The sequence below is a fragment of the Eumetopias jubatus genome, unplaced genomic scaffold, assembly GCF_037043125.1.
Source record: "Eumetopias jubatus isolate StellerSeaLion01/CBP00866 unplaced genomic scaffold, mEumJub1_p1.0 scaffold_3, whole genome shotgun sequence".
In the NCBI taxonomy this organism is placed as follows: Eukaryota; Metazoa; Chordata; class Mammalia; order Carnivora; family Otariidae; genus Eumetopias; species Eumetopias jubatus.
The window spans coordinates 58,352,772-58,371,608 of record NW_028274809.1 but is presented as its reverse complement, the minus strand read 5'-3'; the positions used below and the strand labels follow the sequence as shown (position 1 = coordinate 58,371,608).

Sequence of the window (18,837 nt, the reverse complement as noted above, 5' to 3'; positions counted from 1 at the left end):
TTAGAAAAGTTAGTGATATATATTTCATTTTTTTATTTTATTTTTTTTTAAGATTTTTTATATTTTTTTATTTATTTATTTGACAGACAGAAAGACAGCACAAGCAGGCAGAGGGAGAGGGAGAAGCAGGCTCTCCGCTGAGCAGGGAGCCGGACATGGGGCTAGATCGCAGGACCCTGGGATCATGACCTGAGCCGAAGGCAGCCGCTTAACCGACTGAGCCACCCCAGCGCCCTATTTCATCTTTTTTTAAAAAGTTTTTTTTTTAAGATTTTATTTATTTATTTGACAGAGAGAGACACAGCAAGAGAGGGAACACGAGCAGGGGAGGGAGAGTGGGAGAAGCAGGCTTCCTGCTTAGCAGGGAGCCCGATGTGGGGCTCGATCCCAGGACCCCAGGATCATGACCTGAGCCGAAGGCAGACACTTAACGACTGAGCCACCCAGGCGCCCCATAATATATACTTCATCTTAAAAGAAAACTGGCTCTTACTTTTCCCGGGGGGCTCCTTTCTGCCATTCAAATTTGTATTCGGTCTCTCCTTCTGTTTCTTCTTTCTAAAAACATTCATTAAGAAGTCTTTCAATTTTTCCATAAAATTATAATCTATTGTCAAGTAAATCCAAACACAGAAAATAGTACTTTACCTCTCTGTTCTCTTGATTGCAGATCAAAGATATGGGAGGAAAAAAAAGGTATATCAAGTTAAAAACTTCAACATTAAAGTCTGCTATCATATACTATACTATGATATCACGGTATTTAATTGTAACTTGTAAGAAATTATTGGTTTGACCTTTTTTCTTCTTTCACAAGATAAAATTCAAATCACTAAGGATAAATACAATATTGAATGAGACAGTATGCAATAAGCATGTTAATTCCTAGTTTTTAAACTTTTATATTTTTCATTGACAGAGTATTATGCTATCTATAAGTATATTAAGCAAGAAGAACTAAAGATGTATACACAAATTATAAAAGAATAAATGCACTTCTGCTGATGCTGACATTTTTTCCTCCTCAAAGATCAAGTCATTAAAAAAAGTCAAGTCACGAAATATTACTAGATTAAACAATTATTTTTAGTATTTATTATACTGAATTCAGTATTTTAAAATTACCTTTACAGAATAATAGCAATTTTAAAAGGTGAAGAGCAACTTTTAGGTATGTATTTATTTAAAGATTATTTATATATACATTTATTTATTTATTTAGAGAGAACACAAGCAGGGAGAGGGAGAGAGAATCCTAAGCAGACTCTGTGCTGAGCACGGAGCCCAACACAGGGCTCAGTCTCATGACCCTGAGATCATGACCTGAGCCCAAATCAAGAGTTGGACACTTAACTGACTGAGCCACCCAGGAGCCCCAAAAGATGAAGAGCAATTTTTAAAAAAATGTCTGTCCTAATAGTTCTCAATCTTTAGTTGTCAACACATCAAAGACTAAAAAAAGGAAATGAAGCAAGTACCTTTTTTAGCTCCTGGTGGGGCCTCATACATGAAATTAAGGCCATTCTTTACACGCTCATCTCCCATAAGCAACCTAAATTAAACAAGAAAGTTAACAATTTTACATAGGAGGAAAAAAATTACAGAATAATCATTCCCCATCTCTCACAACCCTACGGGAGTTAAGAGAAAATATTTTTGTTAGAGATAAAGTTCCAAAACTTTACTTCACTGATTAAATAACATCTGAAGTACATGAACAGAAAGTCAAACAGTGCTGTCTCTTTAGTAACTGGTTTTAATTTGAGACTTTCTCATTACCTGAGAGATCTTCGCCCTTCCAACAGAAAAGAGGAAAAAATGCCATGGTCACTCTCAGATGCTTTTCTTAAACTTTAAAATGCTATGGAAATAATGACAGCTTTGAAATCCTATATGGCAGCACAAATTTGGAATTAAGTTAAATAGTGACAACATTTTTTTCTTAATTGTGAGGGATCAAACAGTTTTGGAAAAATGAGTCTCTCTGGAATTTCTTTAGAAAGTCAAATCCAATTAATGCTTGTAATAAGAGTCAAAGTCAATAGGAGAATCAAATTCTTTGACGAGGCCGAAGAGAAGAGTTTAAAGATATTCTACAACAGGTTAATTACTATGATGGAATCAATGTCTGCTGCACCTCAAAAATCATTTTCTTTCTAGTTCTAACACTGAAAATTCCCAATTTGGGTTCTGTTTAGAGAGATATGCAGTGATTTTTTTTTTAAAAAAAGCTCTGCAATAAATTGAATGCCTGGTTGAGTTAAACTTTTAATTCATAAGATCCAAGTAAGTACTGATTATAAAGATGAAAGCTAAAGAGTGAATAGAATCTCCTCTTATACTTGAAAAAGGCAATCACAAAGGGTATATTACATAATTATAATTCTTATTTCCATTGGAATTTATATAGAACCGTAAAAAAAAAAAAAGGAAGAGAGCAAAAGGATGACAGATCTATATCCATACAATGGAATATTATTTTGCAATAAAAAGGAATGAACTACTGATACGTGCTACAAAATAGATGAACTTCAAAAACATTATACTAAGTGAAAGAAGCCAGTCACAAAAGACCATTTCTATGTATGATCCCATTGATATGCTAAGTTCAGAACAGGCAAATCTACAGAGACAGAAAGTAAATTAGTGGTTACTTAGGGTTGACAGGTAGAGGGACAGGATGTGGGAATGGGAAGTAACTGCTAACGGGTACAATATTTCTTTTTCAGATGATGAAAACGTTCTGATATTAGATTACGGTGATGGCTCCAAAACTCTGTAAATATATATACTTAAAGCCAACATACACTTTTAACAAATTATATCTTAAATTAACACCATTTTAAAAGTTAAAATCAAGCATATGAAAAGCTCAATATCATTAGTTATTAGAGAAATATAAACCATAGAGAAATATAAATTAAAACCATGAGATACCACTGCATACTAATTAGGATGGCTATTATGGAAAAAAAAAAAGGAACATAATAAACACTGGCAAGGACATGGAGAAAGTGGAACCCTTGTGCATTACTGGTAGGAATGTAAAATGGTACAGCTACTATGGAAGAGTTTGGTGGTCCTTTAAAAGCTAGATACAGAATTACTATATGATCCAGCAAATCTATTCCTAAGTATATACCTAAAGGAACTGAAAGCAGGGGCTTAAACAGATAAGATATTTGCATGCCAATGTTTACAGAAGCATTACTCACAACAGCCAAAAGGCAGAAGCAACTCAAGTGTATATCCATGGATGGATGGATAAACAAAATATGGTATATACATACAATGGAATATTAATCAGCCATAAAAAGAAAAAAGTTCTGACACATGCTACAATATGGATGAATCTTGAACACATTGTGCTAAGTGAAATAAGTCAGACACAAAGAGACAAATATTTTTTTCTACTTATAGGAAGCACCTATAACAGGCAAATTCATAGAGACAGGAAGTAAAATAGTGGTTACCACGGGCTGGACACAGGTGCCAAGCTGGTAGGGCAGTCAAAGGCCAAAACTGAAACAATCTGAGCACCAAAATAAGTAACAATAGTATTGGATTATAACCCATTAAATAAATACCTGAATCCATACTGATAGAAATAAATAATTAAATAAATAACTGAAGGAGGGAAAGGGAAAATTCTTTTTTACACAGGAATTCAAAATTTAAAATGTAGAAGGAATGAGAGGAATAGATTAGAATACCACAGTAATAATTGATGCAGGCAATATCCACCAGTGAATGCTAAATTAGTGAACAATAGTTCAAGGAAGAACAGGATATTTGTATAGCTTCAAATATTAAATTACAAAGAGAATAAGAATAAGAATAAGAATTCTTATCATATGATATTTTCTGTTCTGCCATTCATACCTAGAATAAAGTAACTCTTTTTTAAGATAAAGAATAAACAGGGGATGCCTGACTGGTTCAGTTGGTAGAACATGCGACTCTTGATCTCAGGGTCTTGAGTTCAAGCCTCATGTTGGGAATGGAGCCTACTTAATTAAAAAAAAAGAAAAGAATAAACAATATAATCTGTTGCAAACCTACTTTTCCACTTCCACTATCTCTCTTTATCAGCCCAACTCAACTATCGGCTGCTTCCCTGAACACCCTTTCTACTTTCCCTGTGATCTTTAATAAGCTTTTACTATATGTAAATCAGGGTTTCTCAACAGTGATGCTACTGACATTTTGGACCAGATCATTCTTTGCTGTGTGGGGCTGTCCTGCATACTATAGGTTGTTTTGTTTGTTTGTTTTTTCTGAATGTAGGTTGTTTTGCAGCATCCCCAGTCTCCACTCCCTAGATGTTGGTAGCATCCAACCTCTGATTTGTGACAATCAAAAAGGTGTCCAAACACTGCCACAGGTCCCCTGGCAAGGGCATGGGTGTGTGTGGGGGCAATAATGGTCTTCAGATAGAACCACAGATCTAAATCCTCATAGTTCAGCTCAAATATCACTTCTTTCATGAAGTCTTACTTTGTTATCCCAAATTATTATTCTGTCCTACATTAGCATGCTATAGTTTTTAAAACATTTGTGTTTTTAATATATCAGTTATTATATTCAGCTTTGAACTGTAATACTTAGTAGGTATTCCTGGGGGCAGAGACAAACTATGTATCACACTTTTATAAGCCCCTGTAACAAAAAGGCCTGCTATTTATTATCTTGCATGGAAGGTACTCAATAAAAGTTAACCAGATTAAACAGAATTAGTGAGAAAAGTACTTAATTGAAACTAAAAGTTTTATTTCTGGGGCACCTGGGTGGCTCAGTTGTTAAGCGTCTGCCTTCAGCTCAGGTCATGATCCCAGGGTCCTGGGATCGAGCCCCACACCAGGCTCCCTGCTCAGCGGGAAGCCTGCTTCTCCTTCTCCCACTCCCTCTGCTTGTGTTCCCTCTCTCGCTGTGTCTCTCTTTGTCAAATAAATAAATAAAATCTTTTAAAAAAAATAAAAATAAAAAGTTTTATTTCTGTAATTTCACTCTTAATATACTATATTTTAAAGAGAATATTTAGTAACAGTTTAGTAGTACTTATATTCCATATTTTGATGAAAAATAGAAATGAGCTGAAGAAAGTATGGTCTATAGAACTAAAGCACCACTATTCACTTGCTTGATTAACCAAGAGCAACCAGCTTGAGTTAGACTTGCTAATATAAACATAAAATTACAATAAATAAAGGGCAGGTCCTATGCTGGAATAAACCAATAAAGGACTCTAGCTGTGATCCTGCCATTAACAGAGCAACGACATGTAGGTCAAGTAGAGACACTTCATTTTACTTCTTGAAGGTGTCCTGTGCATCTCTTCATTTCAGTGTACGCTAAAGAAATATCTTTGTAAGCTGTCTCAGTAGTTTGAGTATAGACTTTCATTGTTCTTCCAAGCTTTACCTAAGTTGGGATTTGCTCATAAACTGTATATAGAGTCACATCAATGTATGTTTTATGTGAATTATGGGTAAGGTTGGAAAAAGTGGCAATGTATAGATATAAGAGTAAAACGGGTACACAGGAAACAGAATCCTATCATTGGGGCATTCAATCCAAAAAAAATTAATTTAATATATGATTTAATAAGTGATCATTCTCATGCAACTGATTAGTCTAAAAACACTAGCATATAAGCAAAATAAGTCAATCAGAGAAAGACAATTATCATATGATCTCACTGATATGTGGAATTTAAGAAACAAAACACGATCATAGGGGAAGAGAGGGAAAAATAAAACATGACAAAAATCAGAGAGGGAGACAAACCATAAGAAACTCTCAATCATAGGAAACAAACTGAGGGCTGCTGGAGGGGAGGCGAGTGGGGGGATGGGGTAACTGGGTGATGGACTTTAAGGAGGGCATGTGATGTAATGAGAACTGGGTATTATACAAGACTGATGAATCACTGACCTCTACCTATGAAACTAATAACACATTACGTTAATTAATTGAATTAAAAAAAAAAGCCAACCATACACACACAAATAAAACCACTAGCATAGTGGAATTTCTTACCTATTATCATAGGATTCTTGTTCTTTAAGATACTGTTGCATTAATTCTTCTTGTTTCTTCTTATCATATGATATTTTCTGTTCTGCCATCCATACCTAGATTAAGTAAAAAATTTAAGTTAAATAAAAAGTTTGCTTTTCTTTATAATAAAATATAAAATGTTATCATAGTTTACAACATAACCTATTTGGCCATAATGACATCACCACAAAATAACAGCTAAAAAGTCTGATTTGTGCCTTGATATAGGTCCTTAAACCTAGTCATTCAAAACAGCTAAACTTTCAGGCAAAAATATCAAACTTAAGAACCACTTTGAGCACCTGTGGTACAACAGCTTCTTGCACTGAGTCTCTGTGTTATCTCAGAGAAGAGAATGACCATCTTTCTATATGGAACATGTCTAGTCTAGAAAACGTCTAGGGCACAACCAGTAGGAATAAATAATGCCCACCAATGCCAATGGGTAACACAAACACTCCAAAAGAGGAGAAATGGAGGATAAGGAAAAGAAAAAAAGAAAAGAAACTGAAAGGTAATTGTAGAAAAAAGGGAAGAGACAAGAGAGGAAACAGAGAAAACACAGATGTGTCAAATGTCTTGGGAGTTGCTCAAGGGCACCACACCACAGGGTGAATGTGTCCCTATGTGAAATCCTCAAAATCATAAAAGTGGTGGAGGTAAAAAGTTCACACAACTTATTCAAGGATACTTAATCAGGTTATTTCTAGGTTTAAAAGATTTCAATGCCTTCCTACTGCTTTTAGAGTAAAGGACACAGTATTTGACAACCATTCAATCTAAACAGCAAGTCAGAACTTTCTCTCCAAACATGCTAACTTTTAAGAAGGCAAACTGGAGGACAAATACTTACATTGATAAAATTATAATTATTAATTGTGGGGCAGATAGGTGTGGTGAGGAGGGTGTGGGACAAACTGCCATTACTCAATTTTAGAAGCAAAACAGGGGTAGTTACCAGTATTTTAGTAGTGATAAAATAGGAAGGTTCTAAGGGGACACTGTTTTAGATGTGGACAAGGAATTCATATGGAAATAAAAGCAAAAACAGAAATGAAAAGAGAATTCTTCAGGGACAGCATATACCAGAAATTTCTTTTGGTACAAGTTTCCTGAAAGTTTCTTCCACTGACTTCATACTTACCAATGTAATGTTATAGAACAAAAAAAATCCCTACACTTGGAATAGGCAATAAAAAGCACATTTGGAATTTTCACTGTAGCTCAAAATGAAAACAGCTGCAACAAATATATTCAGGGTGTCACTGCCTGGTAGAATAACACATTAATAATATTCAAATGAATAGCATATTATTTCTAAAAGAATACCATTTCTTTAAAGCTCTAGATTTTACAAAGTTATTTATTAGTCTCAATTGCTCAAGAGCTTAAATACATATTGAGTACCATGGACTGGAATAAAAATAAAACACACTTTTGCCTTCAAAATGCTCAGAATCTAATAAAAATTATATAGCTTTTCTGTATGTTTAAGCTATTTCATAATAAGAAAAATGAATTGTGTAAATAATAATAAAGTTTGATATCAGGATAAAAGAAATATGCCCAAGATAAACAGAACAAGATAGTGATTAGAGGACAGGAGGAAGTCTGGTATAATGGAATGCTTTCTAGCAAGTTTTGGTTTTTAGAAGTTAATTTTTTTAAAAGATTTATTTATTTTATTTTAGAGAGAGGGGGGAGAGAGAATCTGAAGCAGACTCCCCACTGAGCGCGGTGCCTGACAGGAGGCTCAATCTCACGAACCCAAAACTGTGACCTGAGCTGAAACCAAGAGTTGGACACTCAACCATGTGAGCCACCCAGGCACCTCTAGAGGTTAATTTTTAAATTAAGTAACTATATTCATAGGTAGCCAAGGTTATAATTTCTTATAATCTTTCCAAAGATGTTCTAATGCATATATACATAAAATTACACATATATGTATATACATATATAAAACAAAATACACTTTTCATAAATGGTAACATATACTGCATACATGCACACAGAATATGCATAAAATAAAACCGAATATCATGGAGATCATTCCTAGATCAGTAAATAAAAGCTTTCCTGGTTTCGGGGGAGGACAGGCTGAATATCATTCCACTGTGGAGCTATCCCATCATTTATTTAATTAATCTCCTGCTGTACTGATGGGCATTTAAGTAATTTCCAATATTTTGCCATTATAAACTCTGCTTCAACAAATAACACCATACATAAATAATTTCATACATGTTAAGCAGGGTTTTGAAGAGGATCAAAATTTTGCCAAGGAAAAAACAGGGTAAGATATTACCAGTAGAGAGAACAACTCAAAGGCCCAAATGTGTAAAATAGGAATTAAGTAGTTTGATATTACTGGAGTATAAAATCTGAGGAAGAACAGCAATAGGGGATGAAGAAGGAAAAATAAACTGAAGTTAGATAACTAGGACTTAATCCTGTAGTATTTTAATAAGGAGCCAAAAGAGATCAGAATTGTGTTTTAAAAAGACTACTCTATGGAAACAACCCAAATATTCATCAACTAATAAATGGATAAATAAAATGTGCTATATTCATACAATGGAATTATTAAGCAATAAAAAGGAATACAATACCGATACATTCTACCACATGGATGAACTTCTAAAACTTTACACTAAGAAAAAGAAACGATTCATAAAAGGCCACATATTGCATGATTCCATTTATAGGAAATGTCCAGAATAGGCAAACCTACAGAAACAGAAAGCAAGTTAGTCGTTACCTAGGGAGGGAGAGCAGGGAAGGTTAAGAACAAAAGGAGAGTGACTACTAACAGACACAGCTTTTTGTGGGAGGTGATGAAAATGTTCTATAATTGTTTGTGGTGGTGACTGCACAAATCCGAGAATATACTAAACATCACTGAATAGTACACTTTAAGTGGGTGATTGTATGGTATGTGAATTATATCTCAATAAAACTGCCAAATTAAGAAAATATTATTCTCATGGCTATATAGAGAATGGAGTCAAGAGGGGTCAAGACTGGAGTAAAAAAAAAAAAAAAAACCTCTTAGGAAATTTAACAGTTTAGGTGGAAGATGATGAGGGTCTAAGGTAAGAAACAGGCAGTAGAGACAAAGAGGAGAGATGAATTCAAGAGATATTTGGAAGGTAAGACAAAGAGAATTTACTAGCTACCTAGATAAAGGAGTGATGGAATCTTGAAATTTCTGGCTTCGGTGTCAGGATGAAGGATTTGTGTTACTACCTCTATTTCCTACTAATATGAGATAGGAAGTATAAAAAGAAGAGCAGATTTAGGATGAAAAATATATCCATTTCAGATATGCTGAGTTTGAGATGCCTGTAATATACGAAGATGACACTGTCTAGTATATAGTTGTCTAGAGGTGCCTTAAGCTAGGGCGAGAAAACTTAGAATGTAGATTTGAGAGTCGGGAGTAGAGAGGGAGTAGTTAAAACGATGAAATTGGATGTGGCTGTCTGGAAAAGCATATAAAGTAAGCCACAGGCCAAGGATGAAGCTCTGGGTAACACATGTATTTTAGGGTCAGGCTACAAATAAGTTTGTGTGTAGAGGCAATTAGCATTTTATTGAGCAATTCCTCTATGTGGTGGGCCCATGCTAGGTGGTACATTGTTTCAAAACCTTTATACACCATCCTATTTAGTCCTCAAAACAATTTCTCAAGGCAAGGTAACGGATACTGGTCATTTTAAATTTACAGATTAGGAGATGGGGATAAGGGATATTAAATATTTGTGCAAGGTCTCAGGGCTAAAAGTGACTGTGCTGAAATAACTAGAATCCAGGTCTGATTCCAAGGTCAGACTTTTCCTACTTCACCACTCTTGCTTTCCACTGTCATACTATTCAGTACGGTTTTTCTGTACTGAACCGAGTATGCCTGTAACCGATTTAAAAAGCCAAAACGGGGGCGCCTGGCTGGCTCAGTCGCAGAACGTGTGACTCCTGATCTCGGGGGTCGTGAGTTCGAGCGAAAGGTGGGTGTAGAGATTACTTTAAAAAATATAAGCAAATACAAAAATAAAGCCAAACGTCGTCGTGTATCTGAGCCTAATGTAACACTGTGTATACTTCAATTAAAAAATAGTAAAATAAATAGCCAAACTTCAGAGGTCATCAGACAGACGCTACATGACTAGGTGGGATAAAAAGAGGAAGCAAGAGGTGACTTTATTTCCCTTTTAAGAGTTATCTTAAATAAACAGGGAATCATCTTTGGACAGGATGGCAGAGCTCAGAAGCCACGATCTCTGGGAACCAGAAGCAGCTGAGGAAGTAATGAGGAACCTTATGATCAGACTTCTTCATATCTTAAAGATTTACATTCTAGCTGACAAGCCGACCGAGCAGACGAAGGCTGCCCGTCTTCTGGCTGATGTAGAATAGGCGTCGAGGGCCAGCTTTGTCAGAGAGTTTCTCAGCGGAGAAGGGGCGAGAAGATCGGGGCTTTAGGCCTGGGGAAGAGGTGACTGTCCCAGGAATCCCAGAGACACCACCACTTTCACCTCCAGCAGCCCCTGGGAACCCAGAAGCCAAGGGCCAGAACCCTCCCCTGCTCCCCTTACTTACTTTTTTGATATTGGACTTGGAGGCCGGATGAAAGTCCTTCTTGCACATGAAATTGGCGAAAGACTTCCCCATCCTAAAGCCTAAGGTGGGGAAGGCAGCCGCTAGACCTGTGAACAACGTAAACAAACACTGCCTCCTAACCGGAACTGCGCCGCCAGGGGGAGAGGGAACTTCCGCGGTCAAAGGTGACAGCTTCCGGCGACTAGAGCCTCCGCCTACCCCAGCACGCCCTTCCCCCTTTCATTGAGGGTAGGTCCTCGGGCCGGGGGGAGGGGCGTGAATGGGGGAGGGGCGTGAACGGGAGAGGGGCGTGCGTAGCGGAGGTGCGAAGTGGGCAGCCGCGAGGGGCCGCACGGGCGGGACCGAGGGGCTGTGGGAGGTGCCCCGGGTCTGAGGTGAGCGGGCGGCTGGCTGAGCGCCGCCAGCTGGGGTGTGGAGTGTGTGCTGGGTGGGAAGGGGTGTTTGAGGTTCGAGCCCTTTAGTCTGTGGACTCTGACTCGGGTTCCATGAAGTTTTCCGCACCGATTTTCTCGTCTGCGTTGTGAAAACAGTAATTCTCGCCCAAACTGTAGTACGTTCGTATGGATCAAACGATGTGATGTTTCTGAAAGCTCTTGGTGAACTAAAGCATAAAATAGAATGCCAACTCCACGAGAGCGAGGATTATATTTTGTTACCAGCTGTACGGTGTCTGGCTGAGAAAGATGTTCATAAACATTTGTTGAATGATGAATGCGTACTAGGAGTTCGTAAAGACTCTCAAACCTTCCCTTTCTAAGTGGGCTAGGTGTTTTCCTAACTAGGTGGCATGTTTCCTTAGCTTCTCGTAGGACGCCAGTTAGACAGCACTGATCATCTAGTGCAGCTTGACGGCCCTTGAGACTCCAGGGTTTTCAAGGAACGTGGCTGCTACCGCTGTAGGGGATCCACCAACCCAGTCCTCTCTCAGGGAGGCAGTGGGTGTGATAGCAGGAATAAACCTTTTGTGAGAAATTTACTCTTCTGTCCAATAATAACTATAACAGCTTTCTTTGCGTGTCTGATATGTGTCAGGCACTATGCAAAAAAGCTTTACACATTGTCTTATTAAATTCTAATAACAGCCTCCTGAGATATTTACCAACGAGACAGAAGGCTTAGATAGGGATTAAATAGCCTGCCGAGGATATGCAGTGGTAGAAATAATTTTGGAACACAAAGAAAAGGCGATCCAGGACATAAAGGTTGGAATTCACACAGAAAAGAACAGCAGCTATCGTGTAACTGAGGAACTATCCATAGCTGAGGAAAAGAGACAAGTCTTAAGAATTCAGGCTAAAGGTGTTTCTTTCTTACTTGAGTCATTTTGATTTTTTAATGAAACATTTATTAGATTTATGTTCTGTTTTTAAATTGCTAGCCTTTATTTGTATAAAGCCATCCTAAAGTTTGGGCATTATAAAATAAAGGAAAGCAGGAAACTCAAAAAAAGTATGTCCATTCTGGAAGCAAATATATTCTACCAAAATTGAGGATTTAAGATTTTCCAAATTACAAATGAAGACACAATCTTGATACTAAATTCTACAATCAGGATTTACAAGTTATGTATGTGAACTTCTTCCTGGAAATATCAACAAAAACAATGTTTTTGTATTTGTCTGATTCAGTGAGTTTTTAAAAATTTTAGTCGTCTCAGTATTATAATCTGTGTATTCTTCTCCAGCTCAGCATTATATTCTGAGTGTGTTCTTCTTGTTTGAGGAAATATTGGGACTTTTCATAAGTTCAGGGGATGAGAATACAAAGATTAATAAAGTGTACTCCCAGCCCTCAATGATCTTACTATCCAGAAGGAGACTCATATATGTGCACAGATATGGAAACTCGTATGTGTACACAGATATGGTCTTCATAGCAGTAAAATGCAGGCTTCCCAAATATGGAAATAGTGAAAGGAGATTCAGGGAAGACTTCAGGAGAGAAAGATCTTAGAGGATAAATTTGACCTATAGACTAGAAGAAGATAATGGTCATTGCTATGTTCTTACTGATTCTCGTAGTACAGGATTCATTCCCAAGTCGTTTTCTTACTGATTTTTGTAGTACAGTATAAAGTTTAACCTTTAACGAACACCCTTTATTAGGTATGGCAATAACATCCATTGGTCATCAAGTAAAATTCTTTGTTTTGTATGTACTAAAAATGTTTTTCTCCTTTTATTTTGAATCTTCTATATGTTTTTTTAGTTTTTTAAAAAATGGAACCTTGTTCCTGTGATACTTTTGTGGCATTACCTCCAGCAACTGTTGGTAACGGGATTATTTTTGGAAAAAATTCAGATAGATTGTGCGATGAAGTACAGGAGGTAGTTTATTTTCCTGCTGCAGTTCATGATAACCCGAGAGAACATCTTCAGGTGGGTGAAGTACATGTTTTGTTAGCAATAGTTTTCTTTAAAAAATATCATAAACAGCTTTTTAAAAAAAAATAATTACCTAGCTATTTGTCAGGGACTATAGAAGTTAAAAATTCAAGGATTTAAATTTGAAAAATAATTTGAGTCAGAACTAGATTTCTGGTCTTATATTTCAATGATTTGGAGGAAGCTGAAATAACAATAAAAATAATTGTTAATTCTTTGATCAAATATTTGAATGTTTATCATACACAAGCATGTCAAATAGGGCAAAGATTTAAAGCGTGCTGTCAAGACCAGTTCTGTCTTCCAGGAGCTTAGGGTCTAGTAGAGGAATAGGATGTGTATGTAACTAACCCTATTATAAAGTAGGGTGGTTTAAATGCTAAATTTAAGTAAGAGCAACAAGTTGTGACAGCAGTGGAGAAGGAGCAGTTAATTCAGACTAGAGAATCAAGGAAGTCTTCACCAGGAGCTGGGGTTTCAGCTGGAGTTTGATGGACAGAAAGTATTCTGATTGGTATAGAATAGAGAAAGTCATTCCAGTCTCTAGAAGTAACAGTTTTATCATTAAAAAAGGCTTATGGGGCCCTGTGATAATACTATTAACATGCATTTTATGCAGTCCATTTGGTAGTATACACATTAATTAAAGGATCCTTTAAAAATTATTAAAAATCCATTCAACATGGAACTTAAAACGTTTCACATTATGCTTTTATTGCTGTTACGTATTTTTCAGATTTCATTTTATTGCTATTCTAATACTAAAATATATTAAATATTAGATGTTTTCTGTATACAGGCCTTTTTTTTTCTTTTGCAAGACTATTCATTTTAGATCCATTTCCACTTTCTCTCTTTATGTTTAAATTTCTCCTATTCTGTAAACCAGTGGTTCTTATTCTTTACACTACTACTATACTACTTTATACTACAGTATATATATATATGTATACATATATATATATACTATAAATATGTACACCCATCACACCAGATGGGTGACTTCCACAGGTTACATAGGCTTCTATAGCAATTCTCTTGTATATAAGGGCTACCATATGGGACTTATGTCACTAATTAAGAAATACTGAACATTGAGATTGAGATTCATTCCCTTTAAGCTTCAACTGAATACATCTTCCTCTACAAAATATTTCAAGATTTCACAACTAGAAACTCTCTCTCCTGAGCTTGCGTTAACACCTCACTTTTACTTTTCTTAATGGCCCTTACACTTTACATTTTTGTTGTATTTTAGTTAGTGTAAAAGTCTTAGTTTCTCGAAAGCAAGATCTGTATCTGATTCATCTTTATAACTAATATATCTCTTAGCAGAGTGCTTTGTAGTAAGAGATGCTTAATAAATATTTGAATGAATAAAAGCTTTAGGGTCAATTCTGAAGATATTTTAAGGGTAATAATTTATTATAGAAAATTTTAAGTTACTTATACTTTATTTCATAATGGGCATGTCTTCTGCTTGATTTGTAAGATTCTGAAACTTGATAACTTTTTCTTTTTTGGTTTTATAGTTGTTGCTATGATTTTCTTTACAGTGTACTTACATAGAAATTGATCAAGTTCCTGAAACATATGCTGTTGTCCTTAGTCGCCCAGCTTGGTTATGGGGGGCAGAAATGGGAGCCAATGAGCATGGAGTTTGCATTGGGAATGAAGCTGTATGGGGAAGAGAAGAAGTTTGTGATGAAGAGGCACTACTGGGCATGGACCTTGTCAGGTTATTTTTTAATTATATTTTTTCAGTATAGAACTTGTCTAACACTCTTATAAGTTTTATTTTCCTATTTTTCCCATATTTTGGACATTGATACTTTATAGTTTGTGTTAAAATGCTTCAGAGTACAGACATACCTCATCTTATTATGCTTTGCCTTATTGTACTTCACAGATATTGCAGTTTTTACAAATTGAAGGGTTGTGGCAATGTTATGCCAGGCAAGTGTATCAGCACCATTTTTCCAACAGCATTTGCGCACTTTGTGTCTCTGTGTCACATTTTGGTAATTCTCACAATATTTCAAACTTTTTATTATTATTATATTTGTTATGGTGATCTGTAATTAGTGATTATAACTTGGTGAAAGCTCAGATAATGGTTAGCATTTTTTTAGCAAGGAAGTATTTTTAAATTAAAGTATGTAATTGTTTTTTTAGACATAATGCTGTGGCACACTTAATAAACTATAGTATAGTGTGAACATAACTTTTATATACACTGGGGAACCAAAAAATTCATTTGACTCGCTTTTTGTGATATTCGTTTTATTCCAGTGATCTGGAACTGAACCTGCAGTATTTCCAAAATATGCTTATATATGCATGTAATTTGCAGACTCAAAGATCATTAATTGGGAGAAGGAAAGGAGTTGAAAATTATGATTCATTTATGTGAATTATATGAAGTACCTAACATACTTTATCAGACCTTAATTAATTCTCACAGTAACCTCATGGGCTATATATTAATATCCTCATTTTATAGTTGGACATTGATCTATGATTCCAAAGACTTTGTTTTCATGATTCCAAACTGACTTCGGAAGGAATGGCTTAGAAGTTGGATTTCAGTTTATCCATTAACTTGAAAGAATTTTTGCTTTGAATATAAACAAAAAATCTCATGTGCATGAAATTATTTAAGAGAAATGATGGAAATTTATTTTAATCTGAGAACTTTTATATTTTTATTTTAGACTTGGCCTTGAAAGAGCTGATACAGCTGAAAAAGCCCTCAATGTCATTGTTGATCTATTAGAAAAATATGGCCAGGGTGGAAATTGTTCAGAGAGTACGATGGTATTTAGCTATCACAATAGTTTCCTGATAGCTGATAGGAATGAAGCCTGGATTCTGGAGACTGCAGGGAAGTACTGGGCTGCAGAAAAAGTACGAGGTATGGACAACTTTTCATGATTTGTTTTTTTTTTAATTTGTCTTATAATTAATAAAATAACCCCCTTAACTGCAGACATTGCATTTAATTGTTTCTCAAGATTTATAATCCAGTGCAATGAAGGGTTGAACTTCAGGGGAAATGAAAAAATTTGAAAGAATGTTAACAGTGAAAGAGCACTACAAGGGGCTTTTCTGAAAAAGAGAAAAAATGTTCTCTCTTTTCCATATTATTATATTAATTTTATATAACCTGTATATATTTTCTGTGCTGCATCTCTTGGTTGTTTTAGTACTTTTTTTTAAAGATTTTATTTATTTATTTGAGAGAGAGAGAGAATGAGAGATAGGAAGCACAAGAGGGAAGACGGTCAAAGGGAGAAGCAGACTCCCTGCTGAGCAGGAAGCCCGATGCGGGACTCGATCCTGGGACTCCAGGATCATGACCTGAGCCGAAGGCAGTTGCTTAACCAACTGAGCCACCCAGGTGCCCTGTTTTAGTACTTTTCTGCTTCTTAATAACCTCGCGCCATTTCTTCCTCTTTTAACTTTGGGGTGAACTCAAACATTTTATTGCCTGTGGATATGGAGGTGAGAAAGGGGGAGTGCTCCTGGGGATTAGTATCTGTCAGTTAGTGGCTGGAAAGAATATGTTGATACAATAGTAAAGAGTAAATATTGAGTAAAATAACAATTTGATTGTTTTAGGGTGCTTTGCATGCATTTTTTTCATGGTTTCTTTGTGACCATATATTCCTTTTCATTTCTCAAGTGACGAAATCTGGAGATGTGAAGTGCATTACTTGAGGCAGCGATTGAAAGACTTAGAATTTAAATCTTTCCATCCTGACTCTCAGTTCAATATTCTTTCATTAGAGTTACAGCCTTGTACTCAAGCATGATCATGTACCTTTTATGTACTTACCTCCTGGATCTCCTAGTTTTACAGGAGAGATAATTTGCACATGTAAAATATTAAATGCCTGAATGATTCAGGCACATAGATGATGTGAACATTTAGAGAAAGGAAAAGTCATTGTGGGCTGGAGAAATTCAGAAAGTCTTCATGAAGGTAGCCTTGCGCTTTGGAGGATTTGGATATTATTTTTCAAAATAAGTCCTTGCCAGTTGTTTTGATGACATTTTATTTTATATTTTGCCTGTTTTTATTTTGTATAATATATAAAATTGAATTTAGACTATTTTCTTACTTTATAATTGGCCTGATTGTACCACTAGCACTCTTTATTTTATTAAGTGTGCTAAATGCAAGAGAGAAATGAATAAATGTATTCTCTTGAGAAAGATAGCCCTACTAGCCATTCAAAATGAACACCTTCATTGAGTGTAATCATCCAGTTGTAGATTAACTTTTCCAACTGGTTTCTCTTCCTATTACTAAATGAGCCCAAGAACTACATAATTAAATTTTAGTGAATTATCTATTAGATGGAAAACTCCTCTTCCCTGTCTGATTCTATCATGATGTTATTCTAGTTTTTGTAGTGAGAATATCCCAAGGATGACTTTGTTAGAGTAATTTAATTGATTTCTGCTTAGCAGACTGTTATTCTTTTTTTAAAAATTTTTATTAGATCTGTTTTTTTTTTTAAGATTTTATTTATTGGGGCGCCTGGGTGGCTCAGTCATTGAGGGTCTGCCTTCGGCTCAGGTCATGATCCCAGGGTTCTGGGATCAAGCCCCACATCGGGCTCCCTGCTAAGTGGGAAACCTGCTTCTCCCTCTGCCACTCCCCCTGCTTGTGTTCCCTTTCTCGCTGTGTCTCTCTCTGTCAAATAAATAAATCTCAAAACTCAACAGTAAAAAGACAATCCAACCAGAAAAATGAGCAAAAGACAGGAAGATACATTTCACCTAAAGGGATATACAGATGTCAAAAAAGCACATGAAATGTTCAATATCATTAGCTATTAGGGAAATGCAAACTAAAGCCACAATGAGCTATCTCTGTACTTATATCAAAAGAGTTAAAATGTTTTAAATGACACTACTAAACACTGGTGAGAAGGTGGAGAATGGATCACTTAATCATTGCTGGTAAGAGTGTGTAGCTACTCTGGAAAACAGTTTGGCAGTTTTTTAAAAAAACTAAATACACAACTGCCATACCACCCAGCAATTGCAATCTTGTGCATTTATCTCAGAAACTTACATTCACACAAGAACCTGTATGCAAATATTTATAACAACTTTCTCCATGATAGCCAAAAACTAGAAACAACCCCGATGTCCTTTAACTTGTGAATGGTTAAACAAACTGGTATATACCATGGAATAACACTCAGCAATAAAAAGGAATGAACTATTGATATATGTAATAACCTGGATCAATCTTTAGAGAATGCTGTCAAGTGAGAAAAGAAAAAAAAGGTTATATGCCATATGATTTCATTTGTGTAATATTCTTGAAATGACAGTAATAGAAATGGATAACAGACTAGTGGTTGCCTGGGTTTAATGAGGGTTTAGTGGGGGTAGATAAGTGGGTGTGCCCATAGGAGGGCAACGTGAGTGATCTTTGTGGAGATGGAAATATTCTGTATCTTGACTGTATCAATACCAATAGTTTAGCTGTGCTATTATACAAGATGTTACCATTGGGGGACACTGTGTAACGGGTACACGGGATCTCTGTATTACTTCTTACAACTGCATGTGAATCTACAATTATCTCAAAATAAAAAGTTTAAAAAGTTTAATTAAAATAATTCATTTATCTTTTTAGAGGCGGGGAGAGAGAGGGAGAGAGAAAGATCACAAGCAGAGCAGAGGGGAGTAGAAGGGACAGAGGGAGAGGGAGAGAGAGAATCTTAAGCAGGTTCCACACCCAGCGCAAAGC

At 35.9% G+C, this 18,837-nt stretch overlaps 2 protein-coding genes across 4 annotated transcripts in view; one reads left to right on the top strand and one right to left on the bottom strand.

Annotated features, from left to right (window-relative positions):
• Positions 1–10,821, bottom strand: part of CIRSR (corepressor of RBPJ and splicing regulator) — a 36,341-nt gene extending 25,520 nt beyond the window's left edge. The window contains exons 1-5 of the mRNA XM_028122879.2: positions 10,660–10,821; positions 6,040–6,134; positions 1,479–1,552; positions 649–659; positions 494–558 (exon numbers count right to left, since the gene is read on the bottom strand). Of these exons, the coding sequence (XP_027978680.1) occupies positions 494–558; positions 649–659; positions 1,479–1,552; positions 6,040–6,134; positions 10,660–10,731 (317 nt within the window). The 5' untranslated portion in view covers positions 10,732–10,821. The remainder of the gene's footprint in view (positions 1–493; positions 559–648; positions 660–1,478; positions 1,553–6,039; positions 6,135–10,659) is intronic.
• Positions 10,822–10,848: 27 nt separating this feature from the next.
• Positions 10,849–18,837, top strand: part of SCRN3 (secernin 3) — a 30,266-nt gene continuing 22,277 nt past the window's right edge. For 2 of the 3 annotated variants that reach the window (XM_028122890.2, XM_028122897.2), the window contains exons 1-4: positions 10,974–11,054; positions 12,889–13,058; positions 14,621–14,802; positions 15,779–15,978. In XM_028122890.2, coding sequence (XP_027978691.1) covers positions 12,900–13,058; positions 14,621–14,802; positions 15,779–15,978 — 541 coding nt within the window. In that variant the 5' untranslated portion in view covers positions 10,974–11,054; positions 12,889–12,899. Of the gene's footprint in view, positions 10,909–10,973; positions 11,055–12,888; positions 13,059–14,620; positions 14,803–15,778; positions 15,979–18,837 lie in introns of those variants that run through there. The other variant, XM_028122895.2, reaches the window with a different exon arrangement.